The sequence below is a fragment of the Ranitomeya variabilis genome, chromosome 6 (assembly GCF_051348905.1).
Source record: "Ranitomeya variabilis isolate aRanVar5 chromosome 6, aRanVar5.hap1, whole genome shotgun sequence".
Taxonomy (NCBI): domain Eukaryota; kingdom Metazoa; phylum Chordata; class Amphibia; order Anura; family Dendrobatidae; genus Ranitomeya; species Ranitomeya variabilis.
Genome location: NC_135237.1, coordinates 271789693 through 271804693, shown reverse-complemented (window position 1 = coordinate 271804693; position 15001 = coordinate 271789693). Strand labels below are relative to the sequence as shown.

Below are 15001 nucleotides of genomic sequence, written 5' to 3'. Positions count from 1 at the left end.
GGGTTAAAACCGCAGCAAATCCGCAAGAAAACCGCAGCAAAAACGCACAAGAAACGCTGCGGAACCGCACAAAAAACCACAGGTGCGTTTTCTGCCAGGAGAGACAGAATCCACACCAGAAATTCCTAAGCCTAATCCGCAACGTGTGCACATACCCTTATAACGCCTTCAAAAACTTTTAATACTACTTATGTCAGGTTTAGCAGATGGTAGCTCCTGGATCCACCTTATTGGGCTATGTTCTTGTCCAGTAATCATCCATTAAAACAGATCCAGCAGCAATCAGTTGGCAAAAAAGTTGTGCAGACACAACTCTTTTGTCCATCTTAAAAAAAACTGATTTCAGATGGATCCATTTTTTTAACTTTAAACTGATCTATTAAATAGCTACCTGTTTTTCTTTAATTTGAAAAGGATAATTTTATGCTTATGGGCATCCAATTGTCCTGTAATAAATTATATTGGGGTGGCAGCTAGATATTTGGGGTTATTGCGGAGCTTGGCAGTGACCGTACTGAAGTATATATACTGTATATATAACCATTAGTCGGATTCTCCCCGGATGATTGCTGATCAAGGGTGGAATTGCATGTCTATATACTACATGTTAATTATGCGCCCAATAATCTGCCTAGTACCAAATGTAGCCGCTGCCTCGTCCATCAATCGTCAGTCCATTGTGTGATTGTCCTGACAATTTCAATACGAGGTTACACTTTTGGCAATACTACTGATTTAATGTTAGGAAAACTGATAGTTTGTTATAGAAGTAGATTTCTTACATAGATCTAGTAAAGCGAGGAAGCATAAAACATCAGCTTTTAATATTTTATTGAGAAATATGGAAAGTGACAACATATTTGTACATTAGATAGAAATACTGTACACAATAAAAAATGGTAGTGTGCTTTGTAAAGTAAGTACACCTTTAATAAAAATAGTTAAGACTAATAGCACTGTTATTACTTTTACATAACCCCACTACAATTTCTAAAGAATTCTAAACCTAGATGCATTACAAAAATAATATATGAGCAAAGTACTGAGACATCAGAAGAAAAACAGCAGGCTAAGGCTGGTTTCACACACGCACATGTTTTGTTATCCAAGTACGGCCCTTGCAGGGATCGGTGAAGGGTCTCGTGAACGGAACTTCCCAACATCATGAATGTGAAACACAGATGTGTGAATCCAGCTTAAAAGGAATCAGTCATAGATGTATGTTGCCTGAACCAGAGGCAACATGACACAGCCCAATTACACAATTCCAGCCAGGGATGTTTAACCCCTTCATGACCTTGGGATTTTCCGTTTTTCCGTTTTCGTTTTTCACTCCCCTCCTTCCCAGAGCCATAACTTTTTATTTTTCCGTCAATTTGGCCATGTGAGGGCTTATTTTTTGCGGGACGAGTTGTACTTTTGAACGACATCATTGGTTTTAGCATGTCGTGTACTAGAAAACGGGAAAAAAATTCCAAGTGCAGTGAAATTGCAAAAAAAGTGCAATCCCACACTTGTTTTTTGCTTGGCTTTTTTGCTAGGTTCACTAAATGCTAAAACTGACCTGCCATTATGATTCTCCAGGTCATTACGAGTTCATAGACACCTAACATGACTAGGTTATTTTTTACCTAAGTGGTGAAAAAAAAATCCAAACTTTGCTAAAAATATATAAAAAAAAATTGCGCGATTTTCCGATACTCATATCGACTCCATTTTTCATGATCTGGGGTCGGTTGAGGGCTTATTTTTTGCGCGCCGAGCTGGCGTTTTTAATGATACCATTTTGGTGCAGATACGTTCTTTTGATCGTCCGTTATTGCATTTTAATGCAATGTTGTGGCGACCAAAAAAACATAATTCTGGCGTTTCAAATTTTTTTCTCGCTACGCCGTTTAGCGATCAGGTTAATGCTTTTTTTTTATTGATAGATCGGGCGATTCTGAACGCGGCGATACCAAATATGTGCAGGTGTGATTTTTTTTTTATTGATTTATTTTGATTGGGGCGAAAAAGGGGTGATTTAAAATTTTATATTTTTTTTATTTTTTTTCACATTTTTTTAAACTGTTTTTCTTTACTTTTGCCATGCTTCAATAGCCTCCATGGGAGGCTAGAAGCAGGCACAGCACGATCGGCTCTGCTACATAGCAGCGATCTGCTGTTCGCTGTTATGTAGCAGAAAATCAGGTGTGCTGTGAGCGCCGACCACAGGGTGGCGCTCACAGCTGCCGGAGATCAGTAACCATAGAGGTCTCAAGGACCTCTATGGTTACTATTCTGAAGCATCGCCGACCTCCGATCATGTGACGGGGGTCGGCGATGCCATCATTTCCGGCCGCCCGGCCGGATGCGGTAGTTAAATGCCGCTGTCTGCGTTTGACAGCGGAATTTAACTAGTTAATAGGCGCGGGCGGATCACGATTCTGCCCGCGCCTATTACGGGCACATGTCAGCTGTTCAAAACAGCCGACATGTCCCGGCTTTGATGCGGGCTTACCGCCGGAGCCCGCATCAAAGCAGGGCTTCTGACCTCGGACGTACTATCCCGTCCGAGGTCAGAAAGGGGTTAATTCTGAAATGTCCTGGCGGTTTCTCTTGACATCGCCCCAGCTGATGGATAGGTGTCTCCCATGTGTATACATAGTGGTTCAGGCAGCATGAATCTAGTGACAGGTTCCCTTTCAGAGGAAGGATTCATTGTAAGGGGTCCTACAACAACATGTTTTTCAATGAAAGCTTAACTCCATCGTGAACATGGAAATAAAAAAAAAAAGTTTGAACTACCATCCCAACATCATATACTTGGGGATAGCTTCCACATTGATGAAATTCTCCTTCAGCTGTCTCTCCCTGTAGAACTGACATGGGAATGAGAAAATGAATGGCAATTTTTTTTTACCATTTCCAAGACTAAGGAGTAATTTTTTTCTCTAATTTTCTAAAAGGACGAAGCATCTGGTGCAACTTTCTAAGGGCCTGTTCCCATCACGTTTGGACATGCTTTTGTGTCTGCCTAAAAAAAAGATGGACACCACAGGAATTGACACTTTACGTAGTAAAAAATTACTTCGCCTTCCTCATTATAGTGATTGGCTCTGTTTGTATGTCTCTTTGTATGTCGAATCCTTTCTTTATGAGTTCAGCACGAAACCCTAATGGAGTCCCAAACTTGTGGGTGAAATGTGATGTCAAAAGGCCCTACTTCTGCCTATTTTCTAAACCAAAGAAACTTTTGAATATGAAGGGAAGTAACGAAAACCAAATATCTCAGCTAGTCTCGTGTTTGATCCTAGTGGCAAGGATCGCAAGTTTGACTAGCTAAGAAACTAAACCGACGACCAGCTCTGGGAAAGTGGTATCTGGATTGACCGCAACCTGATCCTATCCGCAAACAACTATAGGCAGCCGTGGAACGTTACCTGAAAATCCTAGACGTCTCTTCACGGCCTGAGAAACTACCTATTCCTAGAGGGAAAGTAAAGTCCTTACTTGCCTCAGAGAAATGACCCCAAAGATATAGAAAAGCCCCCCACAAATATTAACGGTGAGTTAAGGGGAAAGCACAAACGCAGAGATGAAATAGATTTAGCAAATGAGGCCCGCTAACACTAGATAGCAGAAAATAGGAAGGGAGCTGTGCGGTCAATAGAAAACCCTAAGCAAAATATCCACGCAGAGATTGCTTGAGCCCCCGCACCAACTAACGGTGCGGGGGAAGCAACTCCGTACCCCAGAGCTTACCAACAGCAAGAACTCACATATTAGCAAGCTGGACTAAACTCATCATACACTGAAATCATATTGCAGACTGATGAGCAAAAAATAATCAAACAGAAACTTAGCTTCTCCAGAAGAGACTGAAAACGAAGATAATCAGGGGAGATCAGAATAGCACTGAATACATCGACAGCCGGCAACAAGTGGAGGTGAAGCAGAGCTAAATAGGAAACTCCCTAGTGCATAACGAGGCAGCTGATCCAGCCACAGATCCGCAGGATAACAAACAAAGCCACCAGGGGGAGCCCAAAAACAAAACTCACACAATACCACCTGTGACCACAAGAGGGAGCCCGAAAACAGAGTTCACAACAGTCTCGACTGGTTTCCATAGCCTCACCTCCTGTGGTTACTGCCTGGGCAGTGCCAAGATTATAAGAACCCTTTAAATGTTTGGATGGTATTAGTCTTTAAATACGTTGGCACAAGTTGTCTATGGCACCACTTAATAAACTGTCCCTCAGTGTTATCTTATTCAAATTTAGTTAAAAAGCCAGATTCAGATGTCTTCATAGGTATATATGAGACTGTTGAGTTCAGGTCAAAAAACACAGGATCAGTCTTGAAGTCACAGTCCATACTTGGACCGTGGTATATGGACATCTGAAATTGACCTAAAAGTAAAAATGTACTAATATATGAATAACAGGCTGATGGTAAACAAACTGTGCTTTGCAGCCTATCCAATATGGATATAAACACTTGCGAATCTAGTCATGGAATGTAATCGGTAACATCATTGTCTGCATATAACTACTGATTTTGGCACACCAAATTATATAGCTAGTACTTAACTACAATTACTATTGTACATACAGTATGTTGGTTACTTATCTGGACTATTTAAAAAATTGATCACAATTTTTTTTATATTTAAAATACTGTAACTCAGAATTCATCGATGGATGAAAAAAACAGCATACATCAGATGAAAGTAATACAACTGTTACATAAAACAAATTTAAGCTAATGGTAACTAACTATGACTTTAAAACAGGGTCAGTGCGCACATAACACAGCGCAGGTTATCGTCAGACAGTGCTGGCTATTGCCTGGTCAGCACTGTCCATCAACATAGAAGTGGCGGTAACCTAAATAATTGAGTGGAACTGTACTCAGAAACTCAGTACTCTTTGTTGGGGTAATAGAGGAACAGATTTGGGGAACTAAAGCAACAGTTTTTATTCGTACTCCATCTAATACAAGGCTGTGTGGTTACTTTGAAGTGTAAATTTGGGATGACAGACTCCCTTTATTTAAAAAAAAAAAAAGTTTTGTGTGCTCTAACAAAGTAACTTGTAACCATGTGGCAATAAAATCTTCTGGGTAGACAGGGTGTTGTCATTTTACAGCACATCGGGCATTTCTTGGTTTCCATCTAATGCACTCTTGCTCTTTAGGAAATGGATGCCATTTAAGTCTTACATATTGTCTTTGATGACTGGAAATACACATTTTGCAAACATAATAAATGTTGCCTCAAAGACCTGACATTGTTAGAGCAAATTCACACACTGCAGGTTTGGTAAAGGAATTTCTGAGACTGAAGATAACTGCCATTCATTTGAATGAGGTTGTTTCTGCAGCATGCAAAAATGTTTCTGTAAGCATCATTTATATAGAGACTGTCGAAGAAATTTCTACAACAAATTGGGCATATATAAATTCCCCAAAAGTAACTATACTTTTCTCATATACAGATACCCCATATACAGTTAGGACAAGGATCTGAGCGGCGGAGGCAAACTATACAAGATATGTATTGTCCCTTTTTAGTCCCAGAGTGAAGGGTCACTTTCATCTGTCGGAAAATTAAAACTAAATACTGTAATTATTAATCCAGTGGTGATTATTTAGAGTGCAGATTTTGCAACTGTAGCCACATCTGAGCTGAAACCATGGCTTCTGTAGTCATCTAACTCCGCTTCTTCATCATGTGCATAGACTTTTGCTATCCCACTCAGATAATTGGGATAATATCAAAACTCTTCAACAAATCTGCCATGTGTGACTGTGCAGGTTTTATCACAAGACTGCTAAATACACCCTTCGGAAGGCCGAATGCTCAGCATTAGATCACGGTCTATTAGTAGAACTTATATTGCTATTTCAGAAAGAACTAAAGATTTATGTGACCTCACCCATGTCAAACACATAATTTAATTTTTGACCTGTAATCTCTATAAATGGTGGTTGCGCTTGCTGGGTATCACACTTTCTCATAAACCAATTTACTATGTCGTTCACAAAGAGACATCATTTACAAATGTCTAAATATTCTTACATTATCACTCTTAGACCAACTACAACATGAGCTTCACTTTCCAATCACATTATGTCCTAAGCCAGGATCTTATTTTCCACTTTTCTGACCCAATATTTAGAGAACACTGCCACAGTATTGCTAGTGGGTCAGTAGTGTAAAAATGACACCTCTCCAATAAAGTGCGCCATAATCATATTCAATATAGTTCTTAAACTGAGTACAAAGTAAAAGAAACATAATACCCATGTTCTGGTGCATGTATCAGAATACTAATGTCAGCAATGTACATATTACTGTCAGGGCAGACTTATATGCTATGTAGTTATTCACAGAACATTGAAACAACGGGTTATATTAATGTCAGGGTAACTAGAATATCTTACAAGTCGACAGACAAAATAGATATCTAAGCCAAATATGTTTTGCCTTCATCTGATAAAGTACAGAACATTCCTGTGATAAATAACCAAGTACATTTATATAATTTGTGAATGGACATGTGCCAAGTCCTTGTGAACAGTCACTTCTCTTTCTGGATAGAACTTGACTGCAATCGCTTAAGGGCTAATAACATGTCTTGTGAAGCTCTACATTTCACGGTTATAGTCCTTCTCTGGCAGTGCCTTTATTTGTAGGGACGGCAGGTCTACAAGTTTGTAATTAGCAATCCAGCCCTGATTATTCCAAGTGTTTCACTTCATGTAAGGGCAAAATGTGCGGTTTACAACAAATGGCAATGTAGCCAGCACAAGCTTTTCTAGTAGGTTCACATTATGCATAACGCTGGGCAATTAAATTAGTGTAAAGGACGGTTGTTTATCCATACTTACTAGATGGATTAATGGATGAGGTTTTCTTAAGTCACTGATGACAACTGTAGATGAAAAGCCACTGATGTCAAACAACAGCACTGAATCCCAGTGCAGTCAGAATGTGGTCAGGTACAAGGATAATGGAGGGTTGTCAAATGTTGTGTGGGAAAGGTACATATACCTTCAGAGCAGGAAATAATATTCATTTTTTAAATTACATCTAAAATGATGACATGACATTCAACTCTAGTTTTTCCGCAACTGCCATAGTGATCCATATGATTTGTGTACTTGAGTGAAATTGCTAGAACTCACAAGATTATCTGTTGCTTGGTTTAAGCGGTTAGCCCACCAACAAGATTTATTACTAATCTGCAATCTATCACCTTTCATGTAGATGACTAATAGGTTTTGAGCATAGGAAAATCTTTTTAAGAATACTAGACTTTCAAAGTAACACAGATGGACATTTAAGTGCCAAGTGTTAAAGAGAGTGTAAAAACGATTGGAAAGGAACATATGGGCATATAAACGTTTCAGCGATCATCACTCTGGGTAAAACGCCCTTTACAGACGTATAGACAGCATAACCAAGATTATCTCCTGCTTATATTTTTCATTTACTTTCAGGTTTAGTCTTGCTTTAAACGGCAACTTTCTTGCAATAATATATTAAACCTATTCAATGGGTTTTTCATTTCAGATTTAGATGGTAAAAAACCCCAAAAGCATCAACTGTACATCACATAAAAAGGTAATCTATAACCACTATTTATTTTCTTCTGCCTAGAATACGCATATTGAATACTACCAACTGGCTACATATGTCTGTCTCATCATACATTAAGGGAGTTTCTGATCTGTGTTTCTGGCATTTCCAGTGCCTTCTCACAAAGTATCCCCTTATTCGTGATTGAGTGTTGTAACAGTCGAAGGTTACTGAAACCCCTGGATACTGGTTTCATGTATGAATGCAGACGTTTCTTCAGCATCTTTCCCCTATAAGCACATACAAGACTTGCGTCTAACATTTCACATTGCTCACTAACAAGGTATACTGCAGATGACAGTGGCCAACCTGAAACAGTTCATATGAAAATGAGGACTTCATTCTATCGCTGGTCTTCTGTAAAAGCTTTGCTCCAGTTGTCCTCCAGTGCAAATGGTGCTCCTCCAGTTTTAAACTTCAAAATATGTATATAAAAAAGAAATCCAATGGAGGAACTTCGAATGGAGCTAAAAGGGTTGCTGGCCTTGTGCTTAGAAAGGAACATTAATGCAGAGGCTACAACCTTGAGGTAACTCTGTACACAGGGCGCAGATCCATATTTTGTTTATTGTTCTCTCTCGAATTGTGACGATCTCTCCATTGATTGCTTTAAAGGCTGAATAAGGTGTGAAGGCCGTTGTAGTTTTTTCCTGCATTGAAAAATCCCACCATTAATACTAATACATTGGGCTCTTTTAAACTTCAGAGGAATGATTGAAAATTCATCCAGTGTCCATTATACTTACTATCCACAGTCTTAAAGTGCCAGCAAGTGTTTTATTCTCTGTCACTTTGGGGTACGTGAAAGTATCATTTGCTCTCTTTCCCAGGCTGTTGGCATGACTGTTGCCCTTCTGTCTTTTTTCACTGATCCTCTTAAAAGATTATTTTCAATAATACGTTTGTGACATGCCATTTCCATGCAGACACTTTAAAATGGCAGTAGTAGTTAAAAGATGGATGTGTGTTTCCTTAGTTTCATATTTTGTATATCTGTCTCTATGCATAGAAAATGAAGAATCAAAAGCAATCAAAGATACAAAAATTATTTCTTTTAGGAGTGTGGCAGCTTTGATATCACCTTGGCACCAAGATATGAATGTTCTCACATCCAGGAAAATAACTCATTGTATCAAATATAAAATATTGATTAATACTTAGCATGTAATAGCAAAGACACACCAAGAGCTATGGTCCACAGTTTTGGGAGTCAGATGATGAAACGCCCTGATGGTATGGAGGGCCAGTAATTTCTTCTATTACTATGGTGGGTGTATAAGGTGGAGGTGCTTCATTCAAGCTGGAAACATCATAGTTGTCGGTCATGTTCAACAACTGTGAGTCTGGGTCACAGACTTCTGGAGTCAGCTCACTGTACGGTGGAGGCTTCAATTCATCTGCTGTATAAAAAAAACACAAACAATAGATGAACCGTATTCTATGGCCTACATGTAATAATCATAACAATCTCTCTGGAGTAATTTGCTCCACCTGTACTGAAAAGCAAAGATCAATCAATAAAATGATGCGTATGAGATGGGTCAAAAGATGAGAAAATAGATTCTATGCCTGCCTGCAAAAGCAAGTGCCATTTCATACAGAAATTTATGGCATTTTGTTGATTTTCTGTCAAGACATCTGTCTACCCATTCTATGAAATCCACACTCACTTACGGTACTTGTCTTTGTACTTTTTAAAACATAAATGTGTCACTTTAGTGTGAATTTGTGATGTACAAGGTGACAAAATCTAACAAACGGATTCAAACATGAGGCTATGAGTGCTTTTAATTAAAAAGCTAAGAATACAGATAAATACAACATTTTAAAAAAGTGTTTGCCCCCTTCCTAATTTCCAATTCTTTTGCATGCATGTTACACTGAAATGTCTCAGATCACCAAACGTGCTTAAATATTAGACAAAGATAACACAAGTAAACACAAAATGCAGTTTTTAAATGAAGATCTTTATTATTAAGCGAAAAGGAAATTCAAATCTACAAGGCACTGTGTGAAAAGTGATTGCCCCCTAAACCTAATAACTGGCTGGGCCAGCCTTAGCAGCAACATGCATTTGCGATAACTGGCAATGAGTCTTTTACAATGCTCTGGATGAATTTTGGCCCACTCATCTTTTCACAATTGTGGTAATTCAGCCACATTGGAGGGTTTCCGAGCATGAACCGCCTAAGGTCATGCCACAGCATCTCAATCGGATTAAGGTCAATACTTTGAGTAGGCCACTCAAAAATCTGAAGTTGTTTTTATTTTTTCTATAGCCATTCAGCGGTAGACTTGCGGATGTGTTTTTGATATTTGTCCTGCTGCATAACCCAAGTACGCTTCAGCTTGAAGTCACAAACAAATGGCTGGACATTCTCCTTCAGGATTTTTGGTAGAGAGTAGAATGGATCTATTTACCACAGCAAGTGTTCCAAGCCCAAAATTCTTGGGGATCATCAGTATGTTTTCTGATAAAACTGAGATGAGGCTTTATGTTCTTATTGCACAGCAGAGGTTTTCGTCTTGGAACTCTGCCATGCAGACTATTTTTGCCTAGTCTCTTTCTTATGGTGGAGTCATGAACACTGACTTTAAAAGAGGCAAGTGAGGCCTGCAGTTCTTTGGATGTTGCTGTGGGGTCTTGGGTGACCTCTTGAATGAGTAGTTGCTGCGCTCTTGGGATAATTTTAGTCGGCTGGCCACTCCTGGGAAGGTTCACCACTGTTCCATGTTTTCGCCATTTGTGGATAATATCTCTCACTGTGATTCGCTGGAGTCCCAAATCTTTAGAAATGGCTTCATAACCTTTTCCACAGACTGACAGATCTCAATTACTTTGTTTCTCATTTGTTCCAGAATTTGTTTAGATCGCGGCATGATGTCTAGCTATTGAGGACCTTTTGGTCTACTGCACTTTGTCAGGCAGGTCCTATTTAAGTAATTTCTTGATTGAGAACAGGCGTGGCAGTAATCAGGCCTGTGGCTAGGGAATTTGAACTGAGCTTCCCAAAGATGTGATAAACCACAGTTCATTTATATTTTAAGGGGAGGGGGCAATCACTTTTTCACACAGATTTGGATTTCTTTTTCCCTTAATAAATAATTTTGATTTCTTTTCCCCATAATAATAAAGACTTTCATTTACAAATGGCATTTTGTGTTTACTTGTGTTATATTTGTCTAATATTTAAATTTGTTTGGCAATCTGAAACATTAAGTGTAACAAACATGCAAAAGAACAGGAAGTAAGGAAGGTGCCAAAAACCTTTTTTCACATCACTGTATATGCTACCATGGCAGCCGAGTTGCAGAGTCATACCATTAGGCCATGTTCACATGTTGAGTATTTTACAGTATTTTACATTAGTATTTGTAAGCCAAAATCAGGAGCGCAACACTCAGGTAATAGAAAAACGTGCACCACTTTTACATTTCACCCACTTCTGGTTTTGTTTTACAAATACTGAGGTAAAACACTAACTAAATACTGAACGTGGCCTCATAGGGAGTCTGTCAGACGGTTTTTGCTATTAAATCTCAGAGCAGCACAACATAGGGAAAGTATGCCTGATTTCATTGATGTGGCACTTACTGGTTTGTGTGTTGTAGTTTCAATAAAATTAGTGTTTTATCAGCAGGAGATTATCACTGCCTGACTAGGTCTCACGTGTACAGTAGTCAGGCTAATCTGTATAACTATAACACAGCCTTAGCATTATGATCACTGATAAATCTACAGCAGATAATACAGTGATTCTATCAAAACAACACCAAGCAGTCTATTAAATGACACATGTCTGGAATCATGTACTCTTGCCCTATATTATGCTGCTCTTGGATTACATAGCAAAAACCTCCTGACAGATTACCTTTTAATGCATACTATGTTTTACTTAAACTTTCCCACATTAGGGTTAACATCCCGGGGAAGGGTCCACATATGTGGAGGGGACTCAGGTGCTAAGCTTCATTCACATGGGGCTGATTCTGGTTATATTACATGGTCTCTAAGGGTATGTTTCCACGGTCAGGAAACGCTGCTTTTATTGACGCTGCGCAGAGCTGCAGCGTCAAAAAAGCAGCGTCCAGATGTTCCAGCATAGTGGAGGGGATTTTATGAAATCCCGTCTCCACTATGCGTGGAAACCCGCACGCAGCGGCCCTGCGACTCCGGACATGCTGCGCGTCTTTTCAGATCGCAGCATGTCCGTACACCTTGCGGGGACGCAGCGTCCCCGCAAGGCATATCACAGGGCCCTATGGGAGCGAGCGATCATCCCGGATGTGAAGAGTTAACACATCCGGCATGATCGCGTCCCAGAAAGGGGGCGGGGCTTAGCGCCGAGCGGCTTCGCCGCTGCGGCGATCCCGCCGGCCATCCTGAACGTGGAGACATAGCCTAACAGGTGCAGATGGTGCCGAGTTCCGTGGCCGTGGCTCTTAAAAATGTAAACGCCTTTTGTCAACCACTGACACTGGCGTTTAAATGGACGTGTTCCAGAACATCGGACACCCGTGCCACAATTGCTGGAGATCAATGGGATACTATGACAGCCAGAGGTGTACTGTTCTCCTGTGAAGCTCAACTCTAGGCTCAGCTACATAGGAAACAGAGATTTTCACTATACACTGAAAAACTCTGGTATTGCAGTATACAGTATAAGGCTGCCGTCACACTAGCAGTATTTGGTCAGTATTTTACCTCAGTATGTGTAAGCCAAAACCAGGAGTGGAACAATTAGAGGAAAAGGATAATAGAAACATATGCACCACTTCTGTATTTATCACCGGCTCCTGGTTTTGGCTTACAAATACTGATGTAAAATACTGACCAAATACTGCTAGTGTGACGGCAGCCTTAAATGGTCAAAGGATCACAGGTTGAAGTACCCTAAGAGGACAAGAAAAAAATATAAAAATAAAAAAAAGTTGTTTTTTTTAAATATCAAAATCAACCTCCTTATCTCTGTTAAAAATAAAGAAAAGATAAAAATAAACATATTTGGTATAGCCGTATTCATAAATGTCTGATCAATTAAAGTACGGCGTTAATCAATTCAATCGGTAAACTCTGTAATGAGAAAAAAAAATGCCAGAATTGAATTTTTGTTGTTCACCTCACCCCACTAAAAAAAACAAAACAAAATTGGAACCAATAAAAGCTCACCACACTAAAAAACAAGCCCTCACTAAGCCCCAGTCACAGAAAAATAAAAATGTTATGTGTATTGGAAAATGGTGACATGATGCATTCACCACTTAACCCCCTAATGCCCAATGATGAATATATCCATCATATGGTGCCTCCTCCTCTTTGGTGCAGGCGCCTCACCTTTTACGGCACATGACAACTGATCTGATCAGCTGTCATGTGCCCCTAACACCGGTGACTGTTAACCTGTTAAATGCCGCTGTCAAACTCCAGCGGAAGCGCGTCTTTGCTTCGCTCATCAGTGCCCTTTCACATGAAAGCAGGTCGCCGATGGGTTGGCATGACAACCTGGGGTCTGCAGGACACCCCTGTGGTTGTCAATGCCTGACTGCTATGAGAACCCCCCAGTGGTAGTCCTTCATAGCAGATGAGCATTTCTGTTACACGGAGAAGGGCTGAAGCTCTCCTGTCTGTAACACAAGCGATCAGATAATCGCAGTTTCAAGTCTCCTTAATGAGACTATTGAAGCAAGTAAAAAGTAGAAAAAATAAGTTTTTATATATTTTTAAAAAAGTAAAAAAAATATAAAAGTTCAACTCACCCCCCATTTATCCCATTCAAAATAAAACAATAAAATAAAATAAAAACACCGCATATTTGGTATTGCTGCTTTCAGAATCTCCCGATCTATCAAAATATAAAAAGAATTAACCCGATCAGTAAATGGTGTAACATGAAAAAATCAAATTGCCAGAATAACGTTTATTTTTCGTTTCTGCAACATTGCAATAAAATGCAAACGGGCGATCAAAACATCGTATCTACACCAAAATGGCATAAATAAAAACGTCAGCTCGGCACACAAAAAAATAAGCCCTCACCCAGCCCGAGATCTTGAAAAATGGAGACACTACAGGTCTTGGAAATGGCAACATTTTTTTTTCTTTGACAAACTTTAGATTTTTTTCACCACTTAAGAACCTAGACCTGTTTGGTGTCTACGAACTCGGAATGACCTGGAAAATCATAAAGGCTGATCAGTTTTACCATTAAGCAAACATGGTAAAAAAAATAAATAAAAACAAATTGTGGAATTTTTTTTCCATTTACCAGTACACAATATGGTGCTGTTCAAAAGTACAACTCGACCCACAAAAAAAAGCCCTCACATGGTCATACTGACAGAAAAATAACAAAGTTATGGCTCTGAGAAGAAGGGGAGCAAAAAATGGAAACACAAAACCGAAAATACTCCTGGTCTTTAAATGGTTAAAGTGAATCTGTCACAAGGATCAGCCCCTTGAATCCATCTATATGGACATGCAGGTCATAAGAAGTTAAATAAAGTGACACCTTGATATCTGTGAACGGATGTCTATGCCAGACATAGATCTCCTTGAGAATCTGCCACCAAAGGTTACTATAAATTAAAGTAGGCATTACCAGTGTGAGACATGTAGTTCAGGAGAGCAGACTGTCAGTCATTACATGTCTCACACTGGTAACCCCACCTTTCATTTAAAATAAGCTCTGGAGTCTGATTCTCACTGAGATCTACCCATAGATCTTTACAGGTCATTTACATATTAAGAAAAATGCGGATTTCTGTGGTATACGACATTGGATAGCAGATATCAAGATATCATTTTATTCAGCTTCCTATGACCTACATGCCCATGTAGACGGCATCGAAGTGTTGATCACAATGACAGATTCCCTGTAAAGGGTTAATATGGATGCTAAATGGCTTTCAATTCCCAAACTTACGGTCACACGTTCAGTATTTGGTGAGTATTTTACCTCAGCATTTATAAGCCAAAACCAGGAGTGGGACAATCAGAGGAAAAGTATAATATAAACACGTCACCACTTCTGTATTTATCACCCACTGCTGGTTTTGGCTTACACATACTGAGGGGAAAATACTGACCAAATACTGAACAACTTTCCCCTCGTGCCCACATTATGGAGAGAGATGTCAGTGGCGAGTGAGTGAGGGAAGTTGAAGAAAAGAACTCTAGCACTGAAGAAAAAAACGGGATTCATGAAAACAACTTCAAGAAAAGAGCGAGTAAGGCCTGTCCCACACGTCCAGATAATTCCGGTACCGGAAACAATCGGTACCGGAATTATCCGTGTCCGTGTGCCCCTACGTTTCTGGTGTACATCAGTGTGGCACACTTGCCGCACACGTGTGCCGCCCGTGTGCCCACTGGGT

General features: G+C 39.7%; 1 protein-coding gene across 2 annotated transcripts in view; it reads right to left on the bottom strand.

The window, feature by feature from the left end:
* Positions 1 to 1715: 1715 nt before the first annotated feature.
* LOC143782310 (uncharacterized) overlaps positions 1716 to 15001 on the bottom strand; it is a 153350-nt gene continuing 140064 nt past the window's right edge. For both annotated transcript variants that reach the window (XM_077269632.1, XM_077269633.1), the window contains exon 5: positions 1716 to 9027. In XM_077269632.1, the coding sequence (XP_077125747.1) occupies positions 8816 to 9027 (212 nt within the window). In that variant the 3' untranslated portion in view covers positions 1716 to 8815. The remainder of the gene's footprint in view (positions 9028 to 15001) is intronic.